At 37.3% G+C, this 18,834-nt stretch overlaps 1 protein-coding gene across 4 annotated transcripts in view; it reads left to right on the forward strand.

Annotated features, from left to right (window-relative positions):
- LOC121396462 (small integral membrane protein 35-like) overlaps window positions 1-16,175 on the forward strand; it is a 23,400-nt gene extending 7,225 nt beyond the window's left edge. The window contains exons 1-4 of one of the 4 annotated variants that reach the window (XM_041571370.1): window positions 7,798-7,937; window positions 14,885-14,995; window positions 15,195-15,228; window positions 15,928-16,175. In XM_041571370.1, the coding sequence (XP_041427304.1) occupies window positions 14,887-14,995; window positions 15,195-15,228; window positions 15,928-16,045 (261 nt within the window). In that variant the 5' untranslated portion in view covers window positions 7,798-7,937; window positions 14,885-14,886 and the 3' untranslated portion in view covers window positions 16,046-16,175. The other 3 variants (XM_041571371.1, XM_041571369.1, XM_041571368.1) reach the window with 3 other exon arrangements.
- Window positions 16,176-18,834: the final 2,659 nt, after the last annotated feature.

Below are 18,834 nucleotides of genomic sequence, written 5' to 3' on the forward strand. Positions count from 1 at the left end.
TCGGGTGGGAGGTGATATCACTCCAACTTGCAGTGCCGCAGTAAAGAGTGACGGAAGTTTATCAGAACACAAGCCACATGACTGGGGGCACCTGGGAAACTGACAATATGTCTAGCCCCATGCCAGATTTCAACATTAAATATAAAAAAATGTAAAAAACTGATTTCAGTGCAGAAGTCTGCTGGAGCAGCACTATTAAAGGATACATTTTGAAAAAACATGTTTTCCCGTAACAGTACAGTATTTCTAACACTGAACAAGTACGTATCATCACGTTTTATTACAGTGCAATATAATAAAAACCAAAATGGCATAATAATTTACTATATGTAAGATAACAGCCTGACATAGTGCTGCTAATCATCATTCTTATTGGCGAATTTTCTATCATCTCTAATTATAATTTAAAAAAAGATTTGGTCAAAAGATTTGTTATTGGTGCTTTGTTTTCCATGTGTAATTACGTTTTTCATCAATTTATATGGAGAACTAGGGGATGCAATGAAACAGCTTTATGGGTGGTTTTAGTGTACTTTTTGCTTTCTTTAATGCATACAGTCTCCCTTTATGCATTTAGGCCTGGTGAATAGTGATGGGCGAATCTGTGCCGTTTACAGCGACATTCGCTAAACAGCGAAAAACTTGTGAAACTCATTTGAAGTCAAACGCATTGAAGTCAATGGGCGTCAAAATAATTTTTTATACGTGCGACTATTTGGTCCAAATGCATTAAAGGCAATGGGCGTCCGAATAATTGTGACACGCAACACATTTTTTGTGCACGACAATTTTTTTGATGCAGCAGATTTTTCACAGCTGAATTGTCTCCACAGTTTTGCAAATTCATTTACTTGCGGCACAATTTGTCTGGCGAATTTATTGGCCCATCACTACCTGTGAGCCTTAAAAGTATGAATATTTTTTTCTTCCCATTTTCATTTTTATTATAGATAAAAAAAATACAAAAATATAATGTAACAAAAAAACATACATAAAAGCATTAAGAGATGACATGTACAGAGCAGCATGTACATCGCTATTACAAGTTAATAATTAGCATTAAAAAAGTTTAAAATAATGAAGAAAGAAGAAAAGAAAGTAAAGGAAAAGAAAGAAAGAATGATGATGAAAGTATTGAAGTGCTTGCCTATAATCTTCAGACTCCTTGCTAAAATTAGGGTACTGTTCAGGTTCAGAAAGTAATAGTTCCTCAAATATATAAATTTCTTCTTCCTTTTAAGCCAATCTCATATAGTAGGTGTTTATGTTTATACACACGTATAAAAACTAATTCGGCAACTAGGTGGAGCAAGCAGTGAAGTTATCAGTGGATAGAATTTGGAATATTGATGTTGCAAAGGTTCCAGACATAATGGAAAGTTGCATTCTAACTCTTCAACTCCACAACCTGACTGCCTTTACGGTAAAGAAACCCCTCCTGTGCTGCTAAAACGATAATTTCCCCAGTCTCGGATGAAGGTTTCTTGTAAACTGCAGGATCATTCATAGAAAAAAACAGTTAAAACAAATATGCACAGTATATCGACCTGTTCTTTATATAGTTGAGCATGGTTTTGCAAACTGCTGTGGTAAACATGGTAAACAAATGACGTTTCTCAAGAGTTTCCATGGTTAATAATAATTTCCCTTATTTCACCAGGCTGCTCTTCTCTAAACATTTACCAATTCAGCTGTGAAAGGTAAGAAATGTGTTTGTGCTCCTTCAGAATATTATTAATCTGTCCCTTTCTACTGCTACCAGCTTTTCTATTCATTGGATCTACAAGGTAATAATAAGAATGGTAAAGTCTAGGCCTAGCCATCATATGCTTTGGCTCTAACTACAACATGAACTAGTTATGACAATTCTTAGTCATCGGCTTTGTCCAGTTTTTGTAGTTCCCTTAATGTTATGCCCAATACCTAAATCAATGAACTGATCATGTTTACTAGAAAGAAAGCAACTTATGATATCTCCTTAAAGGGATACTGTCATGGGAATTTTTTTTCCCCCAAAATGCATCAGTTAATAGTGCTGCTCCAGCAGAATACCGCACTGAAATCCATTTCTCAAAAGAGCAAACAGTTTTTTTTATATTCAATTTTGAAATCTGACATGGGGCTAGACATTTTGTCAATTTCCCAGCTGCCCCTGGTCATGTGACTTGTGCCTGCACTTTAGGAGGGAAATGCTTTCTGGCAGGCTGCTGTTTTTCCTTCTCAATGTAACTGAATGTGTCTCAGTGGGACATGGGTTTTTACTATTGAGTGCTGTTCTTAGATCTACCAGGCAGCTGTTATCTTGTGTTAGGGAGCTGCTATCTGGTTACCTTCCCATTGTTCTTTTGTTTGGCTGCTGGGGGGAAAAGGGAGGGGGTGATATCACTCCAACTTGCAGTACAGCAGTAAAGAGTGATTGAAGTTTATCAGAGCACAAGTCACATGACTTGGGGCAGCTGGGAAAATGACAATATGTCTAGCCCCATGTCAGATTTCAAAATTGAATATAAAAAAATCTGTTTGCTCTTTTGAGAAATGGATTTCAGTGCAGAATTCTGCTGGAGTAGCACTATTAACTGATTCATTTTGGAAATTTTTTTTTTCCCATGACAGTATCCCTTTAAATGAGTTTTCCAGTACGAGTTTAGAGCTCATGCTTTGGAACTGACTGTAACTTGGTTGGGTGTTAGCTTGTGTTTAGCATTTATTTTGGAAAATAATGTGTGTGCGATAATGACATGCCTGACGCATGTATTGCTTCATATCTATTATCAGCCAGTTAGCTGCAGAGCAAGTCTCATGAGCAGTGAGTCAGTGAGTCATACAGGGCTCCTTGGCACATTTCACATTCTTTCAATCTCTTCTCTGGTTTCTGTTGCAGGAAATAGCTGTACATGGGGTGCAATTGGAAGAGAATAATTAGAGTAGGATACTCAGAAAACAGGAATAATCTGAAATATCTATGCACTGATATAAACACATCATTTTGTAGGTGTAGCTGTGCACTCATGACAGTATAATCTGTTACTCTAATGCTTTATACTAGAACTCCCATTGTTTTTTTTTTTAAAGGTGTGGAACCTGTTATCCAGAATGCTGGGGACCTGAGGTTTTCTGGATAACAAATCTTTCTGTAATTTGGATCTTCATACCTTAAGTCTCCTAAATAATAATGTAAACATTAAGGGGCAGATTTATCAAAGGTCGAGGTGAATTTTCGACGTTAAAAATGTTAAAAAGCTATTTTTGTATACTTCGACTAGGGAATAGCCCAAATTCGAAAAAAACTTCGAAATTCAAATATCGATATTTATCATGTACTGTCTCTTTAAAACTTCAACTTCGATCATTCGCCATCTAAAACCTGCCGAAGTGCTGTTTTAGCCTATGGGGGACCTCCTAGAACCTATTTGAAGTCAATTGGTGGACTTTCGAATTCGATCGAATGCGCTATTCCTTCGATAGTACGATTTGAATACGGCCGAATACAGACATCTTCAACTCAAAAAAACCTTTGACTTTACTTTGGTTGGTCTTTTTGAATTAGAATTTCGAAGTATTTTCAATTCGAAATTCGACCCTTGATAAATATGCCCCCTAAATAAACCAATAGGCTGGTTTTACTTTCAATTAGGGATATACAGAATCCACTATTTTGAGATTCGAATAAACCTCTGAATCTTCGTGAAAGATTCGGCTGAAAACCAAACCAAATCCGAATCCTAATTTGCATATGGAAATCCGGGATGGGAAAGAAAAAGAGAACCGCACAAACAGTCTTAGTTTGTATCAAGTATAAAGAACTGTTATATTATTACAGAGAAAAAAGAAACCATTTTTTAAAATTTGGATTATTTGCATAAATTGGGATTTATGCATCTGGATAACGGAGCTTTCTGGATAACGGGTTTCCCATACTTGTATTGTTCATGGGTAGTAATAGAAATAATAACATTACAGGTATTTCATATTGAATCATAAATTAATTACTATTTTAGCAGATTTGATTTTGAGGGTTAAAGGAGTAATCATTTTTGCAAGAAGGCTGCATAGCTGTTTTTTCTTTTCTATAATTATTTAGTAGATAAATAATAGATTTTTCCGCTCAGGGAGCCTTTTTTATCTGAATGTTTGTGTATAATTTCAATTGTGGAGCAATTGTAGCTCTTAAGGCCCCCAAACATGGGCCGATCAAACCTGCCGACAGACCGAGTCAGCAGTATATTGGCCCATGTGTGGGGCCATATGACGGGCATCCTCGATCAATAACTGGCTGAAAGTCTGCCAGATGCTGATTGGGCAGGGTAAAAAATCCTTGATAAACTGCAGGGTAAAATTGGGCAGGGTAAAAAAAACTTGATAAACTGCAGGCTGAGGTTAAAAGGGGTAATACAGAATTATGGTACTTATAGTATTGCTTTAAATTACAATAAGAACTTTAAAATTATATAAATAAAAAGGATTTTACATTTTACCAAGATATAGTGCATCCACAGAAGTTTAAAATGGAAGATCAGTTAAGATGATGGGGTAATGTAATAAAAATAGTGATGAGTGAATTTGTCCCGTTTCGAGAAAAAATTAGTAAACACGCATTGAAGTCAATGGGCGTCAGAAATGACTTTTGACAATTTTTTTGACACACGTGACAATTTTATTCGCTCCAAATGCATTCAAGTCAATGGGCATTTTTTTCTTAAAGGAGAACTAAAGCTTAACTACAGAAACAGAGTAGAAATGTTGTACATGATGTTTTGCGCTTTTGTACCAGCCCAAGGCAACCACAGCCCTTTAGCAGTAAAGATCTGTGTCTCCAAAGATACCCCAGTAGCTCCCCATCTTCTTTTCTGCTGATTCACTGCACATGCTCTGTGCTGCTGTCACTGACTGAGCTTAGGGACCAACTCACAATATACAGTACACATAGAATATAAATATCACAATATAAGTCTGATTAATAATAAATACAGATAATTACTACATGGCAGCACAGAAACCAGTGCAACTAGCATCAGAATTGAAAAATCAGCCCTGTAACATCAGCTTATATTACAGACCAACCAGACCAACTCATCTTCTGCTTGATAATTTGTGACAACCCCTAAGCTTAGCTTCTCAACAGCTGCTCAGAGACCACTGAGCATGTGAGTGTCACAGACACTTTCCAAGATGGTGACCCCCTGTGACAAGTTTAAAGTCCTGGATCATTGGTGCTATTGAAAAGCTGAAACTTTAGGCTGGTGCAATAAATTCAGTATATAAAATGTGCCATTTTTAGCCAAATTCATTTTTAGGGTTTAGTTCTCCTTTAGGGCGACTTTATTGTCCAAATGCAATAAAGTCAATGAGCATTTTTATGCCGTGCAACTTTTTTGTCGCAGCGAATTTCCAACAGCAATTTTTTGCTGTGGTTTCTCTAAAAAATTTGCAGATAGCGAAATGCAGAATTTTGCCACAAATCTATGGCTGGTGAAAAAAATTGCCCATCACTAGTAATAAAAGTCTCAAACTCTGCTTCAGGTGTTGTTACCCAAGAGCAACCAAGCATGTACTGCAGCTAAGAAATCCTACTGGTTAGCTTTAGCATCAAAGGAGAAGTATACCCCTTATTAAAAAAAAACCCCTACCCTACATAGTCCCCCCTCGCTCCTCCCCCAGCCTAGCTGCTACCCCGTGCAAATACCCCTAACTTTTTACTTACCCCTCGGTGTAGATTCGTGGTATCGGAGTTCACAGGCACCTCCTTCTTCTTCGTTCTTCATCGGGTCTTCTTCTGGCGCTTCGGCAATTTTCCTGACTTTTGGCGCATGTGCAGTTGACAAAAAACTGAAGACTGCTCCAACTGCGCATGAGCCAATTTGGAACTTACTTCCCGATGAAGACCGAAGAGAAGAAGAAGGCTGCTGTGAACTCCGATGCCCTGAATCTGCACCGAGGGGTAAGTAGAAAGTTTGGGGCATTTGCCTGGAGTAGCAGCTAGGCTGGGGGGGAGGAGGTAGGGGGACTATGTAGGGTAGGGGGGGGTAGGGTTTTTTTTTTAATCAGGGGTTTACTTCTCCTTTAAAAGTCAACTGTCACATTTCTAAAGACACACATTGTTTGTAGGAAGTAATGCAAAACATGAAATCAAGCTACTTGTCTATAGGCAGCCTATATGTGTTAACTATTGGAAAACAAACACCTGAGTGATAGCTATGCATTATTACATATGGGCAGACCAAAGACTTTTTAGTATATCACCCTGTTTATGTCTTTCTGGTATTTCCTTTTTTTCATTCTCTAAACAATTCAGTAATGCATTTGGAATAAGTTTTGGCAAAATAAGTAAATTCCTGTTTGACTCCTGAATTGAGGGGAATGAACACACCAACTGTTTTATCTGGGTGGAGAGTTCTAGTTCATCACAATTTTCAAAGACCACACATCACTCACAGGATTTGTGAAAACCCAAATGCGGTACATACAGTATAGTGTATTCATCACTGAGCACTGAGTTAATTAGACATTACTATTTGCGATAGTAATCATATACACATACCTTACAACTAATACTTCAAAACTTTATAGAGTTTCCTTAGTCATAGGGAAGGGCAGAACTGAGTGCAGAGGTAAGGTTAGTGTGTTAGTGTGCCACTAGGAACTGGCAGTGATTAAGTGTGACCCAAATATGTGAACTGACAGGGAAATTCATTGGATGAATGCAGGCATAGCCAAAACAGAGGAGGAACGTAATTGGTGTCAGGGCATTAAATTCTGTTACAATGAATCATACAACCATTGTCTTTTTTTTAAGCAATTGCTTCATGAGTTTATTGTTTATTCATTTTGGTACGACTCCTTTCTGTGTTTTTCAAATGACCTTTCGGTAGATGAGACAAGCTGTGTCTTGCACAAAGGATGGCCTGATTCTAGTTTCTAGTATTAATGACAAACACGAGGATTACAGACTGTTTCATCCAGAGGTTCATCTAAGGCTGGTGCCACACAGGGGCTGAAATCAGGCAGTAGCATCCTCTTCTTTTCACATCCGGGAACATTTGTGTCTACTTCATTGTGAACACACTCAGCTGATTATGTGCAAAAATCAGCCAGAAGTGTTTGCACCATAGCCGACACAACTGCTCAAGCTGCAAAAAAAGAGGAGGCTACTGCCCATGTAGGGACTGAATTCAGCCTATGTATTTCATTTTTTGGATCAACTGAACTCCATGTCCATATTAGGATTTATGTAATATCCTGTCTGGAGTTGAACCTAGGAATCTGGTGTTTTTGTGCTTTTTGCATTGCCAGTGCTCTATGTGGGCAGACAGTCCTGGTTCACTCTTGTTGCTATCCTTGTAATTGCAAGTAATCATGGCTGGTTTTACCTATTACCAATCTGGCCACAGGTGATCTGCGCTGACTCTGCAATGAGGGATAATTACCAGCTCAGGCACATTTACTTGTATGAACACCTGTGCGTCGGAGCAGGGAGGGGGGACTATGGAGGGTAGGGTTTTTTTTATGAGCAAGGGGGTTTAGTTCTCCTTTGAAGCTAAAACATAAGTAAAGCTCTATGACAAGTCTGGCAGACTAATCACTTACATTTGGTAGTAAATCCTGTGTCCCTGGTGTCCAGTAGCAGGAAACGGGGTCTGATGAGAATGCGGGCACAGGACACCAGTGATGTCACAGAATTTTCATTGAGCTTCCTCCAGGCTGCCCGAGGCAGTCTTGAGTCGCATTGGGCCAACTTAGCTTCTATTGCGCATGCTTCAGGGGCTCAGCGTTCCCACTTTCTATGATGCGCTTACAATTAGATCTACCCATCCGTCATCATTGGCCCCTGCCACGCATCCCAGCCAATCGGATTGCAAGCGTTCCTTCTAGGAACAGCTACCTGGCATCCAGCGCTTGTGGTGTGCAGCGAATACATATTGTTTCTTAATCAGTGTATGGTGAGGCACTAAACAACTTAATCTATTTAATTACTCGAGACTCTCTCCTGGGGTCAGGGGGAGAGATCTTTGCACATGCGCAGTAATTGATACTGGCTGAAGGCGGATGGTAAGACTTTAGTAAGATGGTGGCGCGTTACCATCAGCAGCCTGCAACTTCGCCGCATAGTTTTATTGCAAAAAGAAGCATGATTTCAAAAAATAAACATAGAGATTTTGGAGGGGTATACGAGGACTACAAAATTAGAAAAGAAGTAAGTTTTGCCTTTCGTTCTCCTTTAAGACCTGGCAGTATCCGAGTAGCGAAGGGCTCCTCCCGCAGCAAAAGCCGGGTGTTAGAGGGAGAAGCCGAGATTGGGACCTTGGGGTTTGTTCTGGGTTTCAAAAAAACCTTATTCCTTGTTATCACTGGAATAAGATTTAAAGGGTTTAATTGCTAATTCTAAAAAGAACATTTTGTAATAATAGTGGCTAGAAAATGGTTTAATACAAAAAATATATTATTTAGTACCACTTTTTTACTATGGTCTGCAACAGAAAAAGGACTGTAGCTTGTCTGACATGGAATAGCTATTGAATCAAGCATTTTCCAAAAAATGGCAATCATTCATTTTAAAAATAAGTGATATTATTTCATTACAAAAATATACTGTATGCAGTGATTGTCCATGAGATAAAATAAATTAGCTGCATTAACTAAATTACTTCCATAAGGGAATGATCGTGCCACGGAAATTTGCTTCTCATTTTCAGTTCAAGCAGGACTTGTTGGTCTTGATCTTTTAGCCAGGGCCCCTCGTTAGCTCATCAAATCAATACAGATAAAGGGCAATTTTGATGTATCAGTCATTTAATCATAATTTCAAAAATATTTAGGACAACAAACACTGTACATATTCACCCCAAGTCTCATCCTAACTGACCTTTAAGCTTGGATTTCAGGTGTAAACAAGGCCTATATAACTTGTTAAACTAAGTCACTTTGGTAATACCTCATTTTGTGGTGTTATAGAGTTTAAATAACAACTGCAAATATGTTTGGTGTTGTTAGTAACTTTAGCAGACTAATCTTCTCTCTCCGAAAAGTTCTATGACATCACAGCAATATGCTATGTTTGGCTGACATTCAACATCCTTATCCATGAAAGAGAAGCATCTTGTCTGACCAACTAAAACCAGTCACTTATATACACACACTTATTTGTATTATTCCAAGTATGATATTTATCTAAAACAACACTACAGGAATCGGTGTTGTTGCTCGGAAGGTTTATTTCACATCTTATAAAGTAATAATAGTCTTTGCATGTATACAGTACTATGAAGATAAATATAAGGTTCAGGTCAGAACAGGAGTTTAGTAGCTGCCTTTTATAATTGGCTAAAATGAGTTCTGAAGGTCGTGTAAGGAGTTAATCATCCTTGTTGTGGCATATTCCCTGCAAAATGTAGGGGTTATTTATCAAAATCTGAATCTATCTAATTTATTTCTGCAATATACTCCAACCAAATCCGCACAGGTTATTTTCCCTTATTTAGCAATACATTTTCCTGAAAATTTCCTGTGCGGGAAAAATCGTGAAAAATTCAGATAATACGAATTTTTCAGATTTTCCGCCTAAAAACTCAGATTTTTGCTGAAAATCACGAAATTATTGCATGAAACTCATCACAGATCAGGATATCTTCGGGACTTCTACCATTGACATATATACAACCTCGGCAGGTCAGAGATGCCGGATTTTCATATTCAAACTTTTTCCATCCTCGGGGTATATTAATCCTGAGAAATTCGAGTTTTTGGCATTCGGACTTTAATAAATAACCCCCCATAGTGTGGAATAGTTTTCCAGTCCATATGCATCAGATCAGATTTAGGGACTATAATAACTGCTATTAATTTTCCCACAATATATTATTGATATTGGTGATTTAAAATGTTGGTGGTTGAATAAATGAATTAACACTTAATTTACCCTTTCAAAGGCTGTTATTCCCTACTTGTAAGAAACAGTACATTTCCCCTTTTAGTGAATATATTTGACATTTTGAGATTACATTTTCACCTTCAGTGTAATCATTTATTTGGTTGTACTGCCATCTACTGGAGTATTGCATATTGTGCATCATTTTGGAACAATGTGCTTAGGTCGGGCCTATGAACCTTCTCTTAAGGGAGTAAAGTTGTAAAAGTCACAAAGTATTTGCATAGTCTAGTAACAGCACAGCCCTACGGTATTCTGAAACAGATGTGACAACACTAAGAAAGGAAAAGTTAATACGTAAAGTAAATCTATCCCATTTAAAAGACAATAAGTACATAGATTAAATACCTGGGACAGTAAAATAAATTCAGATATTTGGCCCATGCAAGCTGTCTTTTGCATCTGCAAGATCTGGTTTTCTAACATTCCCTACAACATTATTAACTTATTAAAATGTTATTTTTATAATAGGGCACTCTGAAATGATAGATATTTAGTGAATATAGAGCTTGATGTGTGAAGAGTGCTACAGTGAAATCAGGAGATTGCCTAGCATTTTATAAAATAAATTGTATTACTATGGGGCAGATTTTTCATGGGTCGAATTTCAAATTTGAAAAACTTCGAAATTCAAATTCAAAAAGACCAACCGAAATTAAATCAAAGTTTTTTTTCTGCTGAATGGGTCTGTTTTCGAGTCCCCGCCCCAAAAAAACTTAGAATTTTTAAAATCCACCAATTGACTCCTAATAGGTTCTAGGAGGTCCCCCATAGGCTAAAACAGCAATTCAGCAGGTTTTAGATCGCAAATGGTCAAAGTCGAATTTTTGAAGAGACAGTACATGATAAGTTTCGAAACTCGAGTTTTCTAATTTTTTTTCAAATTCGAATCGAATTTGGACTATTCCCTAGTCAAAGTACAAAAAAATAAATTTTTTTATTCAGATTTTCACTTCAACCTTTGATAAATCTGCCCCTATCTGTATATCATATCTGTTACCACCTCACCATCTGTATATGTGTTACTTAAGTGAACATAATGTATTGTATGTGTATTGTGGTATGATGTTTTTTGCATTCCAACCACAGGCAGTGTATCTATATCTACAGTATATCTATATTAGTCTTTTTGCTGTTTCTGTTTTCTTACATCTGTGCAGACACTACCTATTCTATATCTGTGTGGGTTCTACTTGCAGACACTGCCTATTCTGAGGTTAGTAATATTGAGATTTAGCATTTCCTTCCTGGTCTGCTAACTGCTGCCTTATTGAGCCTCCAGCATCTCAATATAATTATTTGTCCATTAGTCCAATATTAGTATGCTTTTAGGCTGGTACATCTCTTTAATAAGGGCAAGGGCAAAAGTGTTCTCTGCCGAGTACCTAAGATAGTAAGTTATAACAAATTCAGCATAGTTATTATAATAATATTATGGGCTCCCTTTTTAGTAGCCTTTCTAAGACTTCTTAGTGACAGACAACATTGAGACAATTATGAAGGTGGACAGATATAACTGTCTGGAATACAAACCAGGAAAACTTTTTCCTGGGACAGACAGTATCACAGATTGCTGCTATGTTTCTGGTTTTGTGTTGCATAGGCATGAAGTGGTTCTGTCCAACCCATTTGTGTGAATCTATAGGATGCTCTCTGTAAGGGATCAGATAAGTCGTCCCCCAGGAAGGCTCTGGCTTATATAGGGCCTTGATGACAAGATTACTGACACTTGGCCTTAACAAGATTAGAGGTGGAGAAAAAGAGAATAGCAGAGGCAGCAGCAATCTATATGGACAGTCAGGAACTGTGGACTCTTGTGGACATTTCTCCAGTAGCTCAGCAGGAAAGTAAACAAACTGACTACCATGCAGGTCAGGTTTTGAATCTCTAAGAGTCCTCACATTAGGGTCTCAGGTAACAGAAATGATTGACTGCTTTGCTGTTCATGCATGCCATGGTATACGGCAAGCGAGGACATTGGCAGTTTGTCCAAGGGCAGAATATAGGGGATCAGACAAGCCTTCCCTCTGTTCTGCCTATCATCGAGCCCAGTTGCAGGCAGGGGAATGACCAATTGCCGGGATGCCCCAGAGGACGCCTGGGAAAAAGAGGAGGATCCAGAAAGAGCCTTGGTTTGGAGCCAAATCCAAGATTTTGGCAGAGAGAGACAGAGCATATAAAAGAATCTCTGCTGCAGCATCCAGTCAGAGACAGAGAGAGGCATAGAGAGAGGCAGCAGAGAAGGTACCAGTGCTACTTTGAAAGACTGACCAGGGAGAGCTTAATAAGCATTTGACCTTTAGAGATTAAAGGGGTTGTTCACCTTTGCATTACGTTGTAGTATGATGTAGAGAGTGATATTCCATGACAATTACCAATTGATTTTCAGTTTTTATTATTTGTGGTTTTTGAGTTATTTAGCTTTTTATTCGGCAGCTCTCCATTTTGTAGTTTCAGCAGTCTGGTTGCTAGGGTCCATAATTACCATAGCAACCATGCATTGATTTGAGTAAGAGACTGAAATATGAATATGAGGAGGGTCTGAATAGAAAGATGAGTAATAAAAAGTATGGGACTGTGGTATTGAAAGACTGTGCCATGGGTTGGATAGTCCACAGAGGTTCCCCAGGGCAGGTTTCAATTGTTGTTTGCATTATTGGTTTACTGCATGCTGTGTGGTTAATTTTCCTCATGGGATTCCCACCTCAGTGCCCACTGCACTGTAAATCCCTTTCCCCAGTATCTTTCATGCAATGGAAATTACAAAAGGAAGTACAAAAGTGACAACAGCATCATCAACATTTTCAGTCAGAGAGATTTTTATGGTTCATTTTAGTGTTCGTTACATCTATAGTAAATGTTCTTATTCCTTCAAAAACCTTAAATAGGGTGCCTTTTGAGGGTTTATACAGTACAGGTATAGGATCTATTATTCAGAATGCTTTGGGATCTGTGGTTTTCTGTATGGGGACTCTATCCATTATTTGGAGCCTTCAGTCTGCTAAAATTATGAAATAAACCCAGTAGGATTGTTTTGCCTCCAATATGGATCCAGGATCAAGTACAAAGTATTGTTTCATTATTACAGAAAAAGAAAATAATTTTTAAATAATATAATTTTCTTGAAATGGGACATGGCCTTCCCTTAGTTCAGAGCTTTCTTGATAAAGGTTTCTAGGTTGGGGATCCCATACCTGTATTTAGCAATAAATTACAATGTAATGTTGCATTACTTGTGATGAAATGCTATAGCCAATTTCCCAACATTATATTAATTTCATTAAATCATGTGATATATTTTTCATATGGGAATTATATCATTATGTAGGCTAAAAGAATCCTACCAAATTTTGTGAATACTGTTTTGATGTGTTATTAACATGGGAGAGCCCCGTGCTATTAAAATAACCCTTCTGCCTTGTCAACCACAAGTGAAAACAACAGACTGACTCAATTTGCAGTTGACGGTGATATTTTGACCCCTCCATTTGTGATCTATCAACATGCAAAAAATGTATAAAATATGAGCACTCGCCTACACAATCACCCAGATTTTTTGAAATACAAAATTTTTATTGGAATGGATATTCTTAAGTTTGCCTATTAAAGTTTTTATTCCTTAAGGTTATGCTAGACAATATCCAGTTGTGTTAATTCTAAATAAACTGGACTTGCTGGGTCACAACAACTAAACCACTAGATACTGTAAAGCTTGAGTTAACTTTACTGAGTTTATATTAACCAGGAAGACATCCATGTAAATTGTACCAGAGTCAGTTGGTTTCATCTGTTAAACCCTTGTTTTAGACAACATTTATGTGTAAAGTAGGATTAAAAATGCATTATTTTATCTTTCTGTATGTGTCTCACATGGAGCCCAATTCAAGATGGTGGATAGACACCTGGGACAGGCAGATCAATAAATGCAGTGAAGGCAAGCAAGTTATAACACCCTATGAATGATACATTTCTAAATTACTCAGTAGCTGTAGTCAGAACTTCCTTAGTTGCATTTAATGTCATTGTTATGTTTTGGTAGCTGAGGATGAGTAGAGTATAACAGTGCTTTATTAGCAGGCTCATGCAGCAACAGTAAGCAACTCTAACACCACAAAGTCCTTGGTCCATGCAGGTAGTTTTCTGATTCTCTTGGTACACCTTATAGGTTCACTTTCTTCAGGCCTATTGCAGTTGGCATCAGTAGTAGGAATATGTCCTTCATCAAATGGAGCTTCTCCAGGAGCAAGACGACTTGCATTCCATATGCGTCCATCAGACAGTTCATATCTGTATGGTCCTCAATGTCGTCTCACTTCAAGTGGTGTAGTAAATTTATATTGTCCTTGTTTCAGTATTCCTAGTTGCTTAATTCTGACTAAAGATCCAGGCTGAAAGTGTGCTTCTCTAGCACCACGTTTTCTGTCAGTATAAGTCTCGAGCACAGTGACATCTACAGGCCATTTGTATAAACAACACAGTTATCTTATTCTTCAGTAACCTTATTGTCAGTTTGTTTTGAATATATGTCCCTAGCATAATGCCTGTAGTGGGAAATATGACATGTCTGTGGTAAATATAATTAGCTTTTGGCTAATGCCATTTCTATATCCTGTAAATGGCACAGCTATTGATGTGTGTATGTTTGAGAGGAAAGGGAATCATATTGACATTTTATTTTAAAGTTTTAGTCCGCTCACTGTCATTTTTTGACTCTCTATTGTTATGAGAGAATTTTGTCAACAATTGGGAATGGTTGCCCCGGGCAGTAACCCATGGCAACCAATCAAATGTTTGTTACTTCTCGATAACTCAGCTAGAATGGCTGCATTAATTTTTTAAATATAAATACAATCAATACAACTCAGTAACATGAAATTATTAAAAGGGCAACTATTTACATGATGTTAGTATGTAATCTTAGTATGTACAGCAACATAAACCCTCTTGCCTTTTCTTTTACAGTCATGGCAGATGCACTTGGTATTGTTTTGGGCAGTAGTTTAACTATCATGCTTGGAGCCACAGCTCTCTATATCCTGATACGTTGGTACCAAAGTGGTCACTGCTGGCAAGGTAAGAAGGTTTTTTAGTAAATACAGCATAAGAAAAAAGAGGTTTTTCAAAAAAAAAATTCATCAGTACTTTTTCCCCCTCAGGGGTTTCAGTCAGATTGGAGTCCCAGACGAATGACTACTTTGTTCTACCCTACGTTTGACCCTGCCTAAAACCTGTTTTAGTTTCAGAAATTAATAAATATTTTGTTTTATTTCAGAGTCGCGTTTTGTTTTCAATCTGTACAATATCAGGTGAGTGACATACAGTTACACATTCAAGAAACAACAAAAGTAATTGAGCATGCAAACATACCCTGTTTATGATTTTATTTCCTTGCAACAGACATCTGAACGACACAGAGCTTAAGGCATGGTAGTGATTTGGGGCTCATTCTTCCCCTGTTGTCTGTTGTAGCGATTTTGCTTGTGCCATCAAAGGAAACAAAATCATTAATAGGGACTTCATATGACAAGGTTAATCTTTAAATAGGGAGACATGATATTTTATGAAAGGTATATATTATATGTGAAATTGGGTTTCAGAAGAAGATAAGGATCTTTGATGACAATGTCAGCGGTTCCCCCCGAAATGGTAGTAGAAAGTTGGGAAGTCAAGGGTAAAGGGTATTGCATGTGTTATATTTTATTTAGACATCCATTTCAGTTCAAAGAAGGTGGAAGCCTAAGAGCGGTTGAGTCTATCTATCTATCTATCTATCTATCTATCTTCCCAATCCACTAGTTAAGGAACAATGGTGGAGGCCAAGAATAATGCTAATGATTTTTTTTTTCCAATTTTTATGGCCATTGTCAACTGCTACACTGCTGCAGGTATGATCACAAAGTATCTCCTGCACTTGTACTTTGAGTGTGTTAGATGTACACCTGCAGTGCTGTCAGACAGTCTTCGGAAAATGCACTTTACTTACCCCCTCTCTCAATTTTTTTCAGACAGCTGAAGTCAATGGACCTGGAGATATCACCACCCTTCACTGTCAGTGGATCAATGAATGCCCCGGGCCCCCTCTCTATTTACAATTACTCCCAGTTCCAAGACAGTGAAGTCTGATAGTCTGGATATTAACAGTATGATGGTCACTTTCTACTATCTCAATTCTCAACTCATCAGTCCCAACCAGTTTTGCTTGAAACAAACTGTACAAATGTCATGTTTTCTTAGTAAAGGATAATGCCCGTGATAGCTTGGTCTTTCTGTGTATCTTTGTGCTGCCTATAAGCAATGCATTGCTGTTGTTATTGCCAGTTTGTTTGTTGTTTGCCATGATCAAATGTTTTTGACAGATCACATCCCTGTTCAGGTAAGCCTGGCTTCTTATCTGCTTGACCATGTCACCAGTTGGTTTCTTGTTAAAGAATTACTGAAGGAAGTCCTTTGGAAAAATCAAGAAAATAGAAGTATTCATTTACTTTAGTTTAACACAAATTAAGGGAAGGTTGACATGACATGATATTTTACTCTGTTTTTACTGTACCTTCACATTTTCCAGCAGAATTGTGCTTAGTACAGCATTGTACACGTTATCACTGAGTTTGGTTTCTCTCTGAACAGCCTGAAACGCAGGAAGAAAAGGTATGGGATCCGTTATCCGGAAACCAGTTATCCAGAAAGCTCAGAATAACTGAAAGGCCATCTCCCATAGGCTCCATTATAATCAAATAATCCAAATTTTTAAAAACAATTTCCTTTATCTCTGTAAAAGTAAAACAGTACCTTCTACTTGATCCCAACCAGGATGTAATTAATCCTTATTGGAAGCAGAACCAGCCTATTGGGTTTATTTAATGATTTTCTGGTAAATGTAAGGTATGAAGATCCAAATTACGGAAAGATCAGTTATCCTGAAAAACCAAGGTCCTGACTGTTCTGGTAACAGGTCCCATACCTGTATAATTTCTGACACCGTTCAGCTGGTCATGCTGCCCAATGATATCTTGCCATCTTCCATGTCAGACCATGCCCCCTGGCTTATGGTGAATTGAAGAGGTTTTGTTGTTTGATAATGTCAAGGGGCAGTTTTATCAAAGGTCAAAGGGTAAAATTTGAATTTAAAAAATTTGAATTTCGAGCTAATTTTTGTGTACTTCAACTAGGGAATAGTCCAAATTCATTTAAAATTTAAAAAAAAATCAGAAAATTCTAATTTCGAAATTTATCATGTACTGTCTCTTTAAAAATTAGACTTCGACCATTCGCCATCTAAAACCTGCCGAATTGCTGTTTTAGCCTATGGGGGACCTCCTAGAACCTATTTGGAGTCAACTGATGGATTTTGAAAAATCAAAGGTTTTTTTTGGAAACATTTCGAATCAAATTCGACGAATGCAATATTACTTATATACGTACGTTTTGAATTAGATAAAAATGGACCTATTAGATTGAAAACGGACCTATTCATCCAAAAAAACCCTTTTGATTTAATTTCGGTTGGTCTTTTTGAATACGAATTTCGAAGTTTTTCAAATTCTAAATTCGACCCTTGATAAATCTGCCCTGAAATGTTCATGTTTAAAACGTCAGACTGAGCAAGTAATACATTTCATGAATCTCACACACAGGGCAGTATATAGTATTATCAGGTTTACTATAAAGAAAACAATGGAACATCCATTCCAAATGGATTGAAGTTGAGTTGGTCACACCCCCCAATATTGGCCATATATGGATTCATATAATCAACTGAATAAATACCTTGTGTTACTGACTTAACTGTCAGCTCCTTTTGACACTTGCAGTATAAACACATGTAGTGTAAACTAATAGTTGAAAAAAATATTTTACACTGGGTATAAACAAATGATATTCAATTAAAACAATGTTTCTTTATTTCTGCGTATCTGACTTGTTATTTAGTATAATTTATAAATGATATGCCAAGTGTTTCATTTGCTGTGACATTCAGTTCAAAAATAACTTCTTGTTTCTGTAGCCACAGAAATCTTAAGAAATTCACCTGAAAAATTAAAACCCCAAAGCTTGCATTGCGCACACATTAACCCAACATTCTGTACATCTGCCAGAAAATCTTTTTGCCAAAAAGCTAATTTTCCATATCAATAACTGTTTGCAACAAACTGTCAGACATGCTGGAAAACTGTGTCACACAAAGTGCACCCAGGTGACATGACAGAAAAAAACGGCTTCAACGTTTGCTTGTCACAAGAAAGACACAAACCACAACATTTATTTATATACTGTAACTCTAACTGCCAAAACAACACTCTTGCATGTTTTAAAAGTAACTTTTTTTGAAATTATATTTCAGATTAAAAATAAATAAACAAAATAAATTCCTCCCAAATTTTTGTTTAATTTTATAATCTCTTTATGGCATGATATGGCATAGTATTTAAAACTTCTATACAGCACAGGATGGGTTTTCTCTAGCCCTGTTATTCATAGCAAACATTCAAATATTTTCTTATATATATACTGACTGCAGTAGCCCATTATAAACAAACTGTTAACGGTAATTGTTATGGGTTACAGGACTGCAGCAGTTTTTGTGGATGGGTAGGGCTTGTGTTCAGTGTTGGACTGGGTCTCTGCTTACTAAACAACCTTACACCTTGGGTCCATTTGCAGGGAAATTAAATATAGATAGTGCCAAACTGTATAGTTTTTTTATTGGCCTATGGTAGAAATAAGGAAAGGCTTATGATGAATTTACTAGACTAGCCCACTGGGAGATCCCCTTGTAGGCCAATCCAACCCTAAAAATGTCATCTTGTGACTAAATTGAATGAAAATGTAGCACTACAATCTACCATAAGAAAAAGTGTAGCAGCCTGAAACTGTGTTTTGGCTTGGTCACCTTGAACTATATGCTCTGCTGCAGG

Source organism: Xenopus laevis, chromosome 7S (genome assembly GCF_017654675.1).
Source record: "Xenopus laevis strain J_2021 chromosome 7S, Xenopus_laevis_v10.1, whole genome shotgun sequence".
Lineage (NCBI taxonomy): Eukaryota > Metazoa > Chordata > Amphibia > Anura > Pipidae > Xenopus > Xenopus laevis.